This window comes from Medicago truncatula, chromosome 1 (genome assembly GCF_003473485.1).
Source record: "Medicago truncatula cultivar Jemalong A17 chromosome 1, MtrunA17r5.0-ANR, whole genome shotgun sequence".
Classification (NCBI taxonomy): domain Eukaryota; kingdom Viridiplantae; phylum Streptophyta; class Magnoliopsida; order Fabales; family Fabaceae; genus Medicago; species Medicago truncatula.
The window spans coordinates 49,512,733-49,528,161 of NC_053042.1; the positions used below are offsets into that span (position 1 = coordinate 49,512,733).

At 31.7% G+C, this 15,429-nt stretch overlaps 1 protein-coding gene across 1 annotated transcript; it reads left to right on the top strand.

Annotated features, from left to right (window-relative positions):
• Positions 1-1,720: 1,720 nt before the first annotated feature.
• LOC11422839 (ethylene-responsive transcription factor ERF027) lies at positions 1,721-3,104 on the top strand. Its single transcript, XM_024769619.2, has 2 exons — positions 1,721-2,540; positions 2,787-3,104. Exons 1-2 carry the CDS (start codon positions 1,941-1,943, stop codon positions 2,787-2,789), a joined length of 603 nt encoding a protein of 200 aa, XP_024625387.1. The 5' UTR covers positions 1,721-1,940; the 3' UTR covers positions 2,790-3,104.
• The last annotated feature ends 12,325 nt before the right edge of the window (positions 3,105-15,429 follow it).

Below are 15,429 nucleotides of genomic sequence, written 5' to 3' on the forward strand. Positions count from 1 at the left end.
CTAGGAACAGTAAGTGGTACAGTTTTTATCCGGTAGTTCTTGTGTTAATGTTCTAACTTAATTATGGTGAACAAGTATCCTTCTTCCAAAAGAAAAGAAAAAAGTATCCACAAGTTTGATTGGATATACTTAGCATCAAATTATTAAATGACATGTGATACTTTAATGTTAATTCATGTTAAAATAAATTCTAAGCTTTGAATTAATTTTCTTTAAAGGATAATAGTATATCGATCAAACGGCAAAGTTTCTAAGAAGAGATATAGTATACACAGCGAGAGATATTTTCCCGAACCGATCCCGAAACGCCTTTAACCAATGAAATGTGTTGTTTGCCTTCAGGGGTGGACCTGGACTTACAATTTTGGTGAGGCACTGTATTTTTGTCGAATAATTAAATAAAACTAAATTTAATAAAAAATTATATTAAAAATAGTTGTAGCATCTAATATTACAAAAAAAAAAAAAAATACTATTTTTCATTTGTTGAGAATGAGTTAAAATTGCATCGTTACTAATTGTTCTAAGAACATCTATTTTTATATACATTACAAGACGATCGTTTAAACATTGAACACTCATCTTATTACTTAGTTGTCTCTGTACATATTATGCATGTCCTACGTAAAACATAGATAGATACTAAGTCCTACATCGGCTAGACGGCTACATTGAAAGCTTACAGAGCCAAACTATAATATAAATAAGTGAACAACATGAGGCAAAGGTGAAGAATTCTCTTTGTGGTGCATCAAATACATGTGGGCCATTCACGTTGTGCATCAAATGTATTATTGTACTAGTTTAAAGTTTTTACTATGCTTGTGTTTTGGACCAAACAAAAAAAATTGGATATGATTGGTGTGGCACTTACCACATCAGGACCTTAACAGGTCCGCCCCCTGCTTGCCTGAAAACACGGGTGAGTTGGTGTAGTTTGAGAGATGGTATGTAGAGTAAAATTACTTTTGTGCTGCTGGCCCAGAAAATAAGGTGGTGATGGATGTTTGTTTTATGTGAGATATTGTTCAAAAACCAATTCGTAAACTTTTGCGAGAATTTCTCTCTCGGCATTTAGCAATTTCCTTCTAAGAATTTATGTTATGAAAATTTTATTTTATTATTGATGTGGAGTAAGTTATACTAGTATCCTTATAAGAAAAAAACCACTTTTAAAATTCATTTAGTTTATATAACAACATACTCGACACTAGATATAATTACTTCTCTTGCAATCAAAAGTCTATCAATATCATCTTCTAATAGATCCTAAATGACATGTAGGTTAATTACTTTTTTGTACAATAATTTAACAGATCCGAAGGTACATAAGTGCATCTTCTATCTATATATAGTAAAAAAGGGAAAAATGTCGTTATCTTTGGGGCATATGTTGTTTGTTGTTAGTCCCCATTATTCATTAAGACAGTGGCGCAAACGAGTGAAGTTCATCCCACGATCCTCCTCGTATAAGTAATTACTAGTACTACAACAGCTAATAAAAATTGTGTGCTTGCTTAAGACGTGTTCATAGTGTGGCCTCAGCCTCAAATCGACGTAAATTATTACCTACAACTAAAACTAATATTGTAAATGAATCCCCCCATTACTTTACTTTACTACTAATAAAGTCTCTGTCCTCCGCGACTTTCCCACGGTTCATCCTATTCGTTCATCACTTACACTTCCTTTTTATTCAAATCAAATCATACAAATCTCCACTCATTCCACTTTTCTCCCTCCCTCCCTCTGTCGTATATGTCTCTGCCTGCTATAGTACCTCATTCATTTATATATATATATATATATTATTTATATTAACCTAATATGTACTACTACTGCCACTATCATATATTCTCTCTTAATATCAACAACTAGAAAATAAAAATAAACAAAAACAACACCGCATTCATTCATTCCATTCATTCATTCTATCGTGTATGCTTAGTTCCTACCTACAACAACAACATAAACATTTCACTTCTTTCGTCATGGATGGCACCAACAACAACACTTCATCGGTGCCACCACCAATACAACCTCCTGATGCATCATCAGCACCAACAACTCCTTCATCTTCTCCGGCGACTACCGGAGTCGCAGGAAGATACCGTGGAACCCGTTGTAGGAGTGGTAAATGGGTATCAGAGATACGTGAGCCACGTAAAACAAAACGCATTTGGTTAGGAACATACCCTACTGCTGAAATGGCAGCTGCTGCTTATGATGTTGCAGCTCTTGCTTTAAAAGGACCTGATACTACTCTTAACTTTCCCAATTCAATACTATCTTACCCTATTCCTGCTTCATTGTCTTCAACTGATATTCGTGCTGCTGCTGAAGCTGCTGCACAAACCAGAATCATGAGACCAGCACAACAAGATCAACAACAACAAAACCCTTCAGCTTTTAGTTTTGAGGGGTCTTCTTCAAGTAGTGGAATATTGCAACAACAACAAGGTCATCATCATGAATATATTGATGAAGATGAGTTGTTGAATATGCCAAGTTTGTTAGATGATATGGCTAGAGGAATGCAGGTTAGTCCACCAAGGATGAGTTCATTCTCTAATTGTTCTTCAGATGATTCACCTCGCAATTCTGATGGACGAGATAATCTTTGGAGTTACAATTTTTGAAGACAGAATCATTCATTTTCTCTCTTTGAATTTGTTTGATTTTGGTTATTTCAAGTGTTTGTACGGTAGATCTTGATTCACCCTCTTTTTTCTAGCTAGGTACGTACGGACTATGATTGATTGTGTTGCTTTGATGTTAATTTGCAGTAGCTGGTTTTGATCTTGCTGCTGATTTTGGATCTATGTGTATATATGGAGGGATTAGGTCATTTTCATTTCATCATTCATTGCCACATATTTTAATTTTTAGGTGATAATGATCTGAATGAATCTGATAGAATTTTCATATGATCTAATCAGTTGGGGAGGTTACCTATGTGTATATGTGATTTGAGTCTAAAAAGATTCAACTTTTGATTCTGGATCTTTTTAGTTTCACTCTATCAATATGCGATTTTCTTATTTTATTTTTGTATGAGGATTGCCCTTTTTCTTCTGAATAAAATTACTTCTGCAAGTTTACAATCTGCTTCTGTGTTTGTGGATCTTTCTTGATATATTATTATATGTGCAAGCTAGGTTGCATCTGTGTATATTGTGCTGTTAATTTGTACAATTTTCTACATGTAAATGATATAATTAGTAGAACCTAATTATATCTCTTATGATATCTGAAGCCAAAAATGACAGTGCTTAAAAGATGTTTCTGCATATGATCATAGTTAACTTTCTTTTTCTCATATATAACTAATTATGAAACTTAATATTCATTTGATTAACCAAATGATCATTCAAAATGTTATTAGGATATGATTAATTTTAAACTTATAGATGATCCGTATTTCTCTTTAATGCTTCAATCTCTGTAATTGAATCTCAAAGAATTGGCATTAAAATCATGAAGTCTTGAGGCTGTTTCAGTTCGGTGTTGGGTGGAACAAGACATTAATTAATTTATGAACCATACTATAATAGTAACATTCATGGCAATAGCTATGGCCTGATGTATTTCTGGTGTGTAGCAGGTTTCTGTTTTTGATACTTAAGTAGGATTCTTTCTTTTGCTATATAAAAATTTATATTAGGGAATGGTTTTAATATCAAATATTATAGTTTATTAGTTACTTTATATTTCACATATACTAATTTACTCTTGATCACTTTAAAATATCTCAAATCCTTTAAATACTCTCTAAATTTATAATATAAAGACAACATGAGATAGAAAAATAATCTGCGTGATCACTTGCCTGATGCAGTATACTGCAGCCATTACATCCACTATACATTTGCGGCCATTGCTGTTTTTCTTTGATTTTAATTTCACACCACTATTGTGGTTCCGGACACAGCTGCAACCACAATATTGTGACTGCATTACATGATGTGATCCGCAGTTTAAAACAATTGCCGGAAGACACAGTACTCTATAGCACTGTACAACAGGTCTAACATAACTCCCACTTTATATTACCCTCTTCGATCCTATTTATAAGAGATGTTTGAGTCAACAGAAGTTGATATATCTGATTCACATTTTTAACCAAATACACTAACTATTGTTTTATCCAAACGTCTCTTATAAATAGGACTCAAGAGAATTTTTTTTTTTTAACATCAAAATTTAGAAGATAACAAGAAAAGTACAAAGAATACTTAACCCATAACTCAGGAAAAATACAAGGGATATTCGCCTTGCAAAGTAACAATCACCCTACTTCAAGAAATTAAACAAAGAAGACGGAATTCTAGACTTGGTAATATGGTTTACCAAAAAAATTACAAAGTGGTGTTTGTACCACTTTATAGTATGATATTGGTATAACTTACTAATTAGGGAATTCTAGACTTGTACCAAAATCCTAACGAGAATGAGGTAACTAAGGTTCAGCAATCTGTATTAACTCAGGGTTGGTAAGTTGGTATCTTTCTATCAATAAATGATATTTGTGAGTGCATCAAAACCTTTACCAATGAAACAGACAATTATTACACAATAAGTTCTTGACGCATTAACACAAATGACAGTAGTAACTGCTTTTTCTTTTCCTTGCTCTGAGACCACTATAGCATGTGGACAAAGAACATCTTGGAGTAATAATAGACCTAAATTACATATAAAAATGTTGTGGAAAATGAAACATATATGAAATAGTATGGATCAAAATATATAGAACACTAGTAAATTACTGCATTTACCTTTTTTGGATCTCTATCTTTGCCGACAAGATGCAAAGTTTGTGCCTGATGTTATGATAGAATGTTGATTTGCTGATCTTACCAATGCGCCTCTATTTGAACAGAAACTGCTTTTCTTTGAAATTAAGTCTCATATTATTTATTTATTTATTATTGGTCATGTTTGACATATTTGTACAAATCACCAGTTACTCATATGTTTCTGCTCATTTGTTTCGGAGTCTGATATATAGGGCAACATATCAGATTTTCTAGGTATGACCTAATATTTTTTAATGTCTAGTATGACTTGTAAGCCTATTTCTATGCCTTGTTTGGATTGACTTGAACTTAGTTTATAAAATTTAAGTGTAGTTTTCCCCTGAAAATATAGTTTAAGTATAGTTTTGTTGTATGATGTAAATATGTTTTAAGGTATAACCTAACATTTAAGTTAATGTACTTTTTTTTAATGGCAAATTGAATATATTGAAAAAAGATACAAAACATACTCACCACAAAAATAAAACAAGAGAGACCAAGGAGAAAGAAAGAGAAAAACAATTACATAAGCCAAAGGACGATGTGTGGGAGGAAGTTTTGTAATTGTTTCGTACCTAACCGGCTCAAGAGTGTCAAAGAAGAATGCAAACAATTATAACCAATTATTACAAGGTAGGCTAAAAGTCTACACCCAAACAGACTAAGGATTAAGCCACCACATACGATAATCGAAAGCAAAAGTAACATTGATTGCTTTTAACCGAAAAAAAGAGAGCAGCTTAATTCTATATGTCAGTTGTTGTAAAAATTCCTCTATAGACTTAAAATTTCTATTATTTCTTTCTTTCTAAATCACCCAAAAACAAGCAGACTAGATTAAAGATAGAAAGGATCGAAAAGTTTTAGAAAATCCCCCCAACGGACCAAATTGAAGGAAATGGTATGATAGTAACAACATATCAACATAAATTATACCAATCCCATGTCGAATAGTGTGCGTGTATACTCCCAAAAAAGTTGCACCTCAGAAACAAATTAATGATCTACTAGTTCTTCCGCTCCACAACCACTCACACAAAGTATAGACCTTTAAAGGAGTTGTTTTATGGCATATGTTACGCAAGAGAAAACATGAAAGATAGTGAATATATTAACTGATTGAGATTATAATATCGAGTATAATTAACGGTTGAACTATCGGATGAATATGAAATGATATAAAAAAATTAATAATATTTATTTTTTCCAATTGAGATATTAAAGTTTAAATTGAAAAAAAAAATTATAAGCTCAAACACTGATTGAAGTGACTTATAAAAAACACTATAAGCTAATAAAAAACATAAACTTGTTAGAAATTTTTTGAAATCAAACATGTTTATTTTAGTCAGATGAGTACATGAGTTATAAGTTACATGTGTTGTCTCAAACAAATTGTGTTGTCAAACAAACGTAAGAGCATCTCTAGCGCTTTAGAACTTCCAGTTTTCTATTACTGGAGTTTGTTGGCATAGAGTTCGAGACTGATTAAAAATAAAATTCCAGAACCTTAGAAGGAATTCTTTCTTCAAAAAAAAATTTCTTCATAAATGATGTGTATATATACAATAAATTACAAAATGAGTGGAAGATGATAATCTAACAATAAGTTGCGCCCCTTAAACTTCTTTAGATGGCAAAATTAATCTTTTAAACACAACATTCATAGATTTGAGAGACATGACATTGTTGTGCATGGCCATTTGAACTCTCGTAGAAGGTTAACTACATCTGGTGTTATAGAGATAAATGTGTCAAACACAAATAATATAAAAGCATGTTACGTTTTTTCATGTTTGGTCATTTGTTTGACATGGCTTTAAGGGCAGCTGGTCCCATCATAAAAGCTCTCGGTCTCCAATCGCACAATGGTGAATCCCCACTCAAATTCTCTCATATACATGTTTTCCTGATACCCACCTGCACATCATAACATATGCTGACCTAAGTGTCGATCTTCCAACAAGGAGATAAAATAAGAAGCTTACAGGTGCCTCATTCTTCACAAATACTTTCGTCCGCCTGTATATATAAAAAGTGGCATCTCTAATAAAGTCAAGCTTGTATTTAAAATTAGGAAACTCTTTACAATTAATGGCATGCTCTCCAAAGGTATTCAAGTACATCTTAACGCTAATACAATACCCTTCATTAATAAAAAACAATGAAATCATGAAGCGATATTGAAGAATATAAACGTATATGTGGCTTATTTTTGTCACCATTTGAGATGGTCTAAAGGGAGTATCTAATCTAATATTAAACATTGAGTGTTCCACCTTAGTTAGTACACTAAATTAAATGTCGAATGTTTCGCTTAAACATTTGTTCGATGTTAATGGAATTGCTATCAGTATGGGTGATTGCTTGCGGTGAAGAAATTGTGACCACAAACGACCTAACCTAACGTTCTACGTACGTGGATTGAATAAGAGGATTGGCCCACTAGTCACAAATACACATAGTAACAAGAAAAAGATATGGGTAGGCAGGTTACTGTTCATATTACGTCTGTGCATAGATTCGGTTTATTATTGCACCAATTGGAGTAACGTCGTTGGAATAAGTACTAACTGCCATTTAACTAACAGAAGAATCAGAGTTAAAAAAAAATAATATAAAAAAAACACTGTTCATAAAGCGGCTACACCAAAGTCCAAACCAAAGGTGATTCCAGAAATCAACATGGCGTTAGCTTTATCGTAACTATCACACCAATTTTATTTTATCGATCTAGAGTGTTCTAAAGATATTACTAGTAATTAATAAATCAAGATAAGAAAAGGAAGGGTTGTCTTGAAAATAAAAGCTAGCAAGTGGTACAATTTTTTTTATCAAAAAATAACAAACTGGTTTTGTGTTTCCCATTATGTAGTATATAATAATGAACGGATATTAAAAAAATGAAATTCAGTGCCAATGGATAATGGATTGGTCTTTTAATTAAGCTTATGTTAGTAGACAGTTAGATTGCTCCTCCGATTTTGTCCATACAAGGATAAGATATTGCATTATTCAATTTTTAAGGTGAATAAATAGTATATACTGCATATACTAATACATTGTTTCTGACAAATGAATTATGGTCACATTGAAAAGAATCCACTCTATATACCCCAAATTTGTCTCATGGAGATAAATCATTGATAAAACTAAAAAAATTATTCAATGGTAGCTAATTCCTCCTATCTTTGATTAGCAGAATAATCACTTACATTTATGTATAAAAAGTAAAATAAATATTTGTTGATATAACAAATTATTACTTGTATTCTACCATGTATTTACGATAATAACTTGTGTAAAATTGTTATACTCTTTTATTTATCTACAAAAAGTTTTTGGTACATATCTACAATTCTTTTTAATATGTATGAAATAATATAAAGAGGGTTTTAGAAGAAAAATTTATCAAAAAATAAGAAGTGAATCTGATAATGTATAGTAATTGAGAACAAGAATGATAAATTGATAGCTATAAATTCAACATCTCATTTTTTCTTCCTTAAAGAAAAAACATCTCATTTTTTCTATATATATTTCTTTCTATCAACATCACTGAACATTTGCTTCTGTCAAATAACTTTTTTTTTTTTTTTTTTTCTCTATTTATATCAAGATGTAAACATCTAATATTTTTCAAATGAGAATTTGATACTCTCTTGGCAACAAAGTCTATGTTGAGTGTAGAGTCCCTTTCAAAAGATAAGGAAAATATATTCAGTACCAAGTACCGAAAGCAATAGGAAAAGTTGAATTGCAGTTAATCTTTCCAGATAAAGCTTACTGCTTATAGTAAAAAATGGCCCACCTTGTTCCTCTCTCTTTGAAGGTTTTCTTGGTTTGGACTTTTGTGTTATGATGATAAATAATTTAGTGGGATTTTATTGCAGACCGAAATCCAATCCAATATTATTGTTGAAGAGAAAATGCCGCAATTAAATGGAGCCATGGCAGCGGGGCCAATCCCACTTTGGCGCTTTCTGCTCCCATCCAGTCACTATCATATATTATGTGTCATTGATATGCTTCTTTGTGCATTGAATTGGTCAATCCATGACTTCAAATATGTGGTCAATATACTATTTTAATTACTTGCTTGTTATAATAGTATATGCTTACTTTACGAAATGGAGAGAATTCTACACAGGATTATTATAGAGTGGACGTACTCCATTGTTTCTAACATCACCTATCTTAGATTCAGTTATTGTAACAAACTTAACTTCGAATCCATACTATAAATAGATGACCTATCCTCGTATACACTTTCCTACTATACCAATAGAATGCTCTTCTTCATATAAGAGATTATTCATGTTTTTTTAATTAAGTATAAGGGGAAAAGTCCTCACGTAGTCTTTATCTTACTTTCTCTAACAAATTCGTCATTTCTATATATTTTAAACATTTTTGTTCTTTATTCAACTTTTCCACATATTTTTTCATTTTAGATTAAAAAACATTGAAGTGTAGCTTGTTAAGCCATGTTTTAATGTAAAATGGGAAGATAGTTTCTGATGAAACAAACAAACATATAGGAAGATTGACATTTTTTCCTACTAAAGTCTTTCATATCCTATAGTTTCAAACCTATTATGTATTTATTTTTTTACCTAAACAAGACTTGATGCGGACAAAAAAAGTGATGCTCTAGCCAAACTAAGAGCAACACGGTTATCGTGTTTCTTGATACAACTACTACAAGAAACATTACCTTTTGTCAGGGGCAAAATCCCTGTCAAAAGGACACAATCCTTGGAAAATGCGACATTTGTGAGGGAAAATGCCAGGGGTAGAAGCAATCGCAAAGGCACTCATCGCAAACATTTTGTCAGTGGCTACACCCCTGGGAGAAAAACGAGGGGCTGAACCCCTGGTATATCGCCAAGCTTTCTCCCTGGCAGAACCCCTGACATATTCCTTCACTTTCGTCTACAACTTTCCTGCAACTTTGCAGACTTTGCGACTGCGCTGACTGACGTGACTGATTGACAGAAAGGCAAGTCAGATGAGCAAAAAACCAGGGATATGCGAGGGGTTTAACCCCTGGCAAACGTCCAAATTATTTTTAAAAAAAAATGTTTATTTATAAAAACAAATTTTTTATTAATTAATTAAAAAATCGTTTTTTTAAAAAGTTGTTTTTGAAATACAAATAAATGGTTCAAAAATCAATTTAATTAATAAAATATATTTTTTAAAAAAATTAAAAATATTTTTTAAAACAAAATTAAATGCATATAAATAAAGTTTAGTCACTCAAACACTACTAAGTCTAATTAATAGGCATGAAATAGAAATTGTACTTAATAACAGTTTTCCAACAATAAACCTTTTTAATACATTCCTTTTTCATATATATTATTATTTATAATCACTTTTTAAAATTGAATAAATAATAAATTTTTAAAAACATATTATGTTTAACAAACAGTTTTTTTTTTTTTAAATATCAAAAAAAGAGTTTCCCTAAATTAGAAAAAAAAAACAGATTATGTTGTAATTTATGTTTTACTACGCAAATTTAAAATCGAGTCCCTAAATTAGAAAAAAATAAAAGAAACTATTTTACTAAATAAACCATATTCTATAATATATAAAAATCCACCTAATAACCATATATTTACCAAATAAATGAAGTATGTTGAATGTGTTGAGTGAATGTGTTGTGTTTTATGTGAAGAAAACTAAGTGTTGTGAAGTTTGTTACATGATCGGTGCATAGATTTATATAGGGAGCAAAAAAAGCCACGGCTTATCCGAGGGAATGCCCCTCGCATGCTTGGTCAAATCCTAGCATATAGCTAGGTACCAGATAGCAGCAGAACGACAGGAAGAAAGCCAGGGATTCACGCAATAAACGAGGGGTATTGCCCCTGTCTCAACTGGACCGGACAGGCTTTTCAGAGCCTTGTCAAATCAACAGGAAACAATGCAGAGATTCATCACCTTTTTTCCCATCCCAGGGGCTTTCCCTGGCATATTCCCTCAGTTTTTGCCTGACAGCCACCTACTTTAGTCACTTCAAGCCTGCATGCAGCAAATTCTTGAATTTCAATTTCCCACCTTGCAATAAGTGAGGGGTTTTGTGAGGGCAAACCCTTGTGTTATTATGCCAGGTGTTGTCCTTGGCATTTTCCCTGGCAAATTTGTCACCCTGGCAAAATGTCATATTTCTTGTAGTGAACTAACCCTAAAATTTTGATAAATATTAAGCCAAAACCTTCCAAGATGCATTTCTACGATGTTATCCATTAACCTAAAACAATAATTGATAACATTCTTCTATTCAGTGTTCAAATTGTTTTTACTTTGTCTATCATTGTGTTAAAATGCATAACAAAGACACCAAGTTGCTTTTCATGCCTTTATTGATTGACATGCATGATAACATTGAAGAGAAACATGAAGATGGTTCTAAAGTTCTAAGCAAAAGAATCGACACAAAGTATATGTCCATGCAAGAGATGCATTTGTGCCTTGATCATATTTTTGTGGTAGGGGAGTATCGCGGCGAGACCAAACTATCTTGGAGGCACATCCCTGACAATTTAATTCTTGAAATTTTGATGTATCCATGTTGCACTTCAGCTAGCTTTCTGTTGGTCATTTCCACATTGCACCATTTAAGAAAATTGATACTTTAGATGGTCATTTTTGGACAACTTGATAGATAATTCTTTATGCAAAGTCATTTTAGTTTTTTAATTATATTAGTTTTCGTGTTAATACCAACCTTATTTTGTATATTTGCTTGTCCCGTAAGTTGTAAAAAGTTAGGTCTAAATAACATACCTCTTTAAAGAATTTTCATGTCATAATAATTTGAGCCGCTTGCTGATTTTTCACCCCCTCCCATACTCATTCATTTGTAAAAGCTTTGTGAGAATTTTGGGTTGGCGAACTTGCTAATTGGTTGTAAAGTATAGTCTACCCTTGCTTATAAAAAAAAATTAAAAAAATTGGTCATTAGACCCCCTTTAATGGTTCACAGTCCCCTCAAATTGCTCATAATATGAAGTAATATATGAATAAAAAGCACGTGAATGAATTAATTATATAGAACTACGGCCATGAAAACAATAATATAGAGTGTAATTATCACAAAGTGCAAGTGTGGCACAAAACTAATGAACCTGATTGAGAAAGCAATTGTAACCCAATTATCTCATCTTCATTTTTTGTACATAATGATTGTATTACATTAGATTTTAGCAAATCTTTTTTTTTAAAAGAGAATTTCTTTTTCCACCATTCTTCTTTCTTGCGAGCTCTTTAAACTTTTAATTTTATCCAGTTTGTATTATATAATTCAAACCCAGAAAAACTCGATTTTGGAGGTTTGAAACTGGTTTGATGGGGGATTTTACATAGTTTGAATTATATAATTCGAACTATCAATATTTATTCCAATTATGTTTTCCAAACTGTTTTGAAACAAGATTTGGAGAAACCAATTGGTAAATTGTAGAGGTTGTTGAATTTTTATAAAAATTAAATTATATAACCAAATTGTTATAGAATTTATCCGGATAATATAAGGTGAAAAATCTAAAGGGCCACTCGAGAAGGACGGATGGTGGAAAAAGAAATTTTGTTTAAAATACTAATCCATCCTATAGTTCAGCAGGTCAACCAAGCCCAACTCATTGTTTTCTAACTATCACTTTTTCCACTCTATCATCTTCTCACACCCCCTGTTTTTTTTTTTTTTTTACAAAAATGTCTGTGGGGTTAATAAAGCAGTAATCAGAATCTCTCACATTTCAGCATTTGCAAATTTCGTTTTTAAAAACAACAAAAAACAAAGTAAAAATTATGATAAAACATGTCAAATAAAAAAACACACCAATAAATTCTAAAAATCAAATAAACTAATGAAAATTTTTCTATGTTTTTTTTAGAATGTGAAATTTTTAAAATTAACGAAAAATGAGTCTAAATGATGGAAGTTTTGATTTTGAGGGTCAGAGACCTGGCAAAAGCCCGATTTGCGGGAGTCTTGATCCTTGATTTTTTTTCTTCTAATTTTCTGGATAAGTTTCGGAGCAATTTGATCAAGTATCCCAAAAACTAGATTTTTGACTAAAAAAAACTAACAATGACCTAAAACAGAAGGATGAAAGTTAGGAAGATTAATATGGTGGGTGTTCGGATTCTATAATCCGAAGGGAAAAAAAAAACAAGGAACACACGCTCCCTGTTTTTTGAGGTTTTCGGATCATAAAATCTGAATTGGTGAAAAACACTTTTTTTTCACCCCATAACAAAAGAAAAACTCAAAAATTAGATTATAAAATCCGGAAATCACATGAGCATTTTTGTAAAAAAAAATAGGGTGCGCGAGAAACCAGTAGGCTAAAAATAATAATAGTTTTGTTTTATTCTAAAAGGCCCGTAAGTAAGGTCACTTTTTTTGAAGAAATTGGTAAGGTCAAATTTGACACTTCTATCGGTATATGTTTTAAGAAAATGGCTCTTTAGATTTCAAAATTTGCTATCACACTTATGGAAATGATATTCAATGTTTTCAAATGCAATTCGTTGTTTAATTTATTTCTTTTGCGGTGAACGGTAGTTAACTATTATTTAAGATATTTTAGTCATTTTTATGCGTGTAATAGTAAAAATCTTTCAGTTTAATTAAATAGCAAATTTCATATTTTAATGCTTATTATTCTTTTTTAACCACTATATTCCTTTAAAAAAAAAACTTCTCTTCTTTATCAGATACCTTTTTCCTTTTTTGACCTTGTACATTTTAGTTTTTAGGGATAGGTGGCCTATGCGATAAACTTTTGAGGATTGCTTTTTAGGCCCCCTCAATATCTCTTTAGGCCCCCTAAAAATACAAAAATAACCTTTATAAGACTTCCGGTAGATAAATACCGGTAGTTCATTTTAACTTTTCTCATTTTGCACCTCCGGTATGTACATACCGAAGGCACATTTTCAAACTGTTGGAATTACCAAATTGAAAACATTCACAGTATTTTTTGTACACTTAGACCTTTTGCAATTGCAACCTCTTTTGTGTCTTAGGTCCATTGGCATCATCAGTACTTGTTTTCTTCCTATATAGAGCAATGCAATATTTGGTAAAACTAGCAAACATGTAAAGAATAAAAATTATGACCTATGAGAAAGATCATGATAACTAAATTTTTCCTGGAGGTGCTAGAATGGTTGAATTCCTCAGCATTTGCAGGGCTTACTTTCCTCTTATAAGGTGCGTTTGCCGGATATACGCCGATGGTTTCTGTCAAGATAAGAGACTCGGAAGTGAAAGAATCTGCAACTACTGAAGCATCAGTTTCATGGCTCTCATTCCTAGTATCAATAAAAGATTGACCAATGACCATCCATATTGAACGGAGTTAAGGATCTTGTCACGTTTTCCACTATATGCAAACTTATAGAAGATTTGGACCCTGGTAAACCATCTGATAATTTCATACATGTAGTTGAAAATGTGCCTTCGGTATGTACATACCGGAGGTGCAAAATGAGAAAAATTAAAATGAACTACCGGTATTTATCTACTGGAAGTCGTATAAAGGTTATTTTTGTATTTTTAGGGGGCCTAAAGAGATATTGAGGGGGCCTAAAAAGCAATCCTCTAAACTTTTCATATTGTCTTGAGACTAGCCCACGAAATGAGTTGTGGGACTGGGAACCCATTTCATTTGGTTTACTTTACTTTACTTCATAGGGGATAAGATAAACAAATCTGCCTAATTACGCGTTTCCGCGTAACTGATAATAGATGCCCTCCTTATTGTTTTATATATTTTGATTTTGATGACACAAAATGTCATCCTCAGATAGAATCCAAAACCAAACAAGAGAATATCCACTAATAACTACCCTATGTGCTTCTTGTCAGAAAAAAAAAACTACCCTATGTGCTTAATGAACTGTTTATTTATGGTACTGGTGAGTAAGAAAAATATATTAATAGTACCGATCAATAGATCATATGAAGTTAGATTTTACAATATCAAAGTTTAATTTGGTCAAAACATTAAAGGTTTGGGCATTATTTGCAATTTATCATAATGAGAAATGATATTCGAACAATTATTTTATAATAAATTTTTTTGACTTTTTTTTATACTCACATTATCTTTTCATTTTCTCTTTGTTGTTTTGGTTTTTGTGTTAAGACTTACATTTCTTTATACTCTCTTAGATCCTAAATATATAAAATAAGATTCTTTTTTCATGTTCATTGAATAAATAATGTATTTCGATGAAATTATAGTTCAGGTACGTTAACTATTTAATGAATTTAAAAAAAAAAATTATTCTCTTATATTTAGGATCAAAATGAGTATATTTTAATTATTTCACAAATTGTCTCATAAAATGGTTGTTCAATAACATTTTTCTATCATAAATTTGCTTTTAAGCCTGAGTTTAATATTTTTAAAACCTTTACGGTTATTAACTATCATATCAACCATGTTTCAGAAAGTGAGGGAGGGATGTCATGGAGAGAAGTTGCCATAAATGTTCACATTTCACAATCTAGCTGTCGAAGCAGAAGAATCTCAAGTCAAACAAACTTCAGTTATTCAGTCAATTCTCTTTCTCTTTGTATATATTCCACCTTTGTCACTCCATT

Bases quoted from the DNA above. Each gene is read 5' to 3' on its own strand.
- LOC11422839 (XM_024769619.2), top strand. From the start codon at position 1,941: ATGCTTAGTTCCTACCTACAACAACAACATAAACATTTCACTTCTTTC.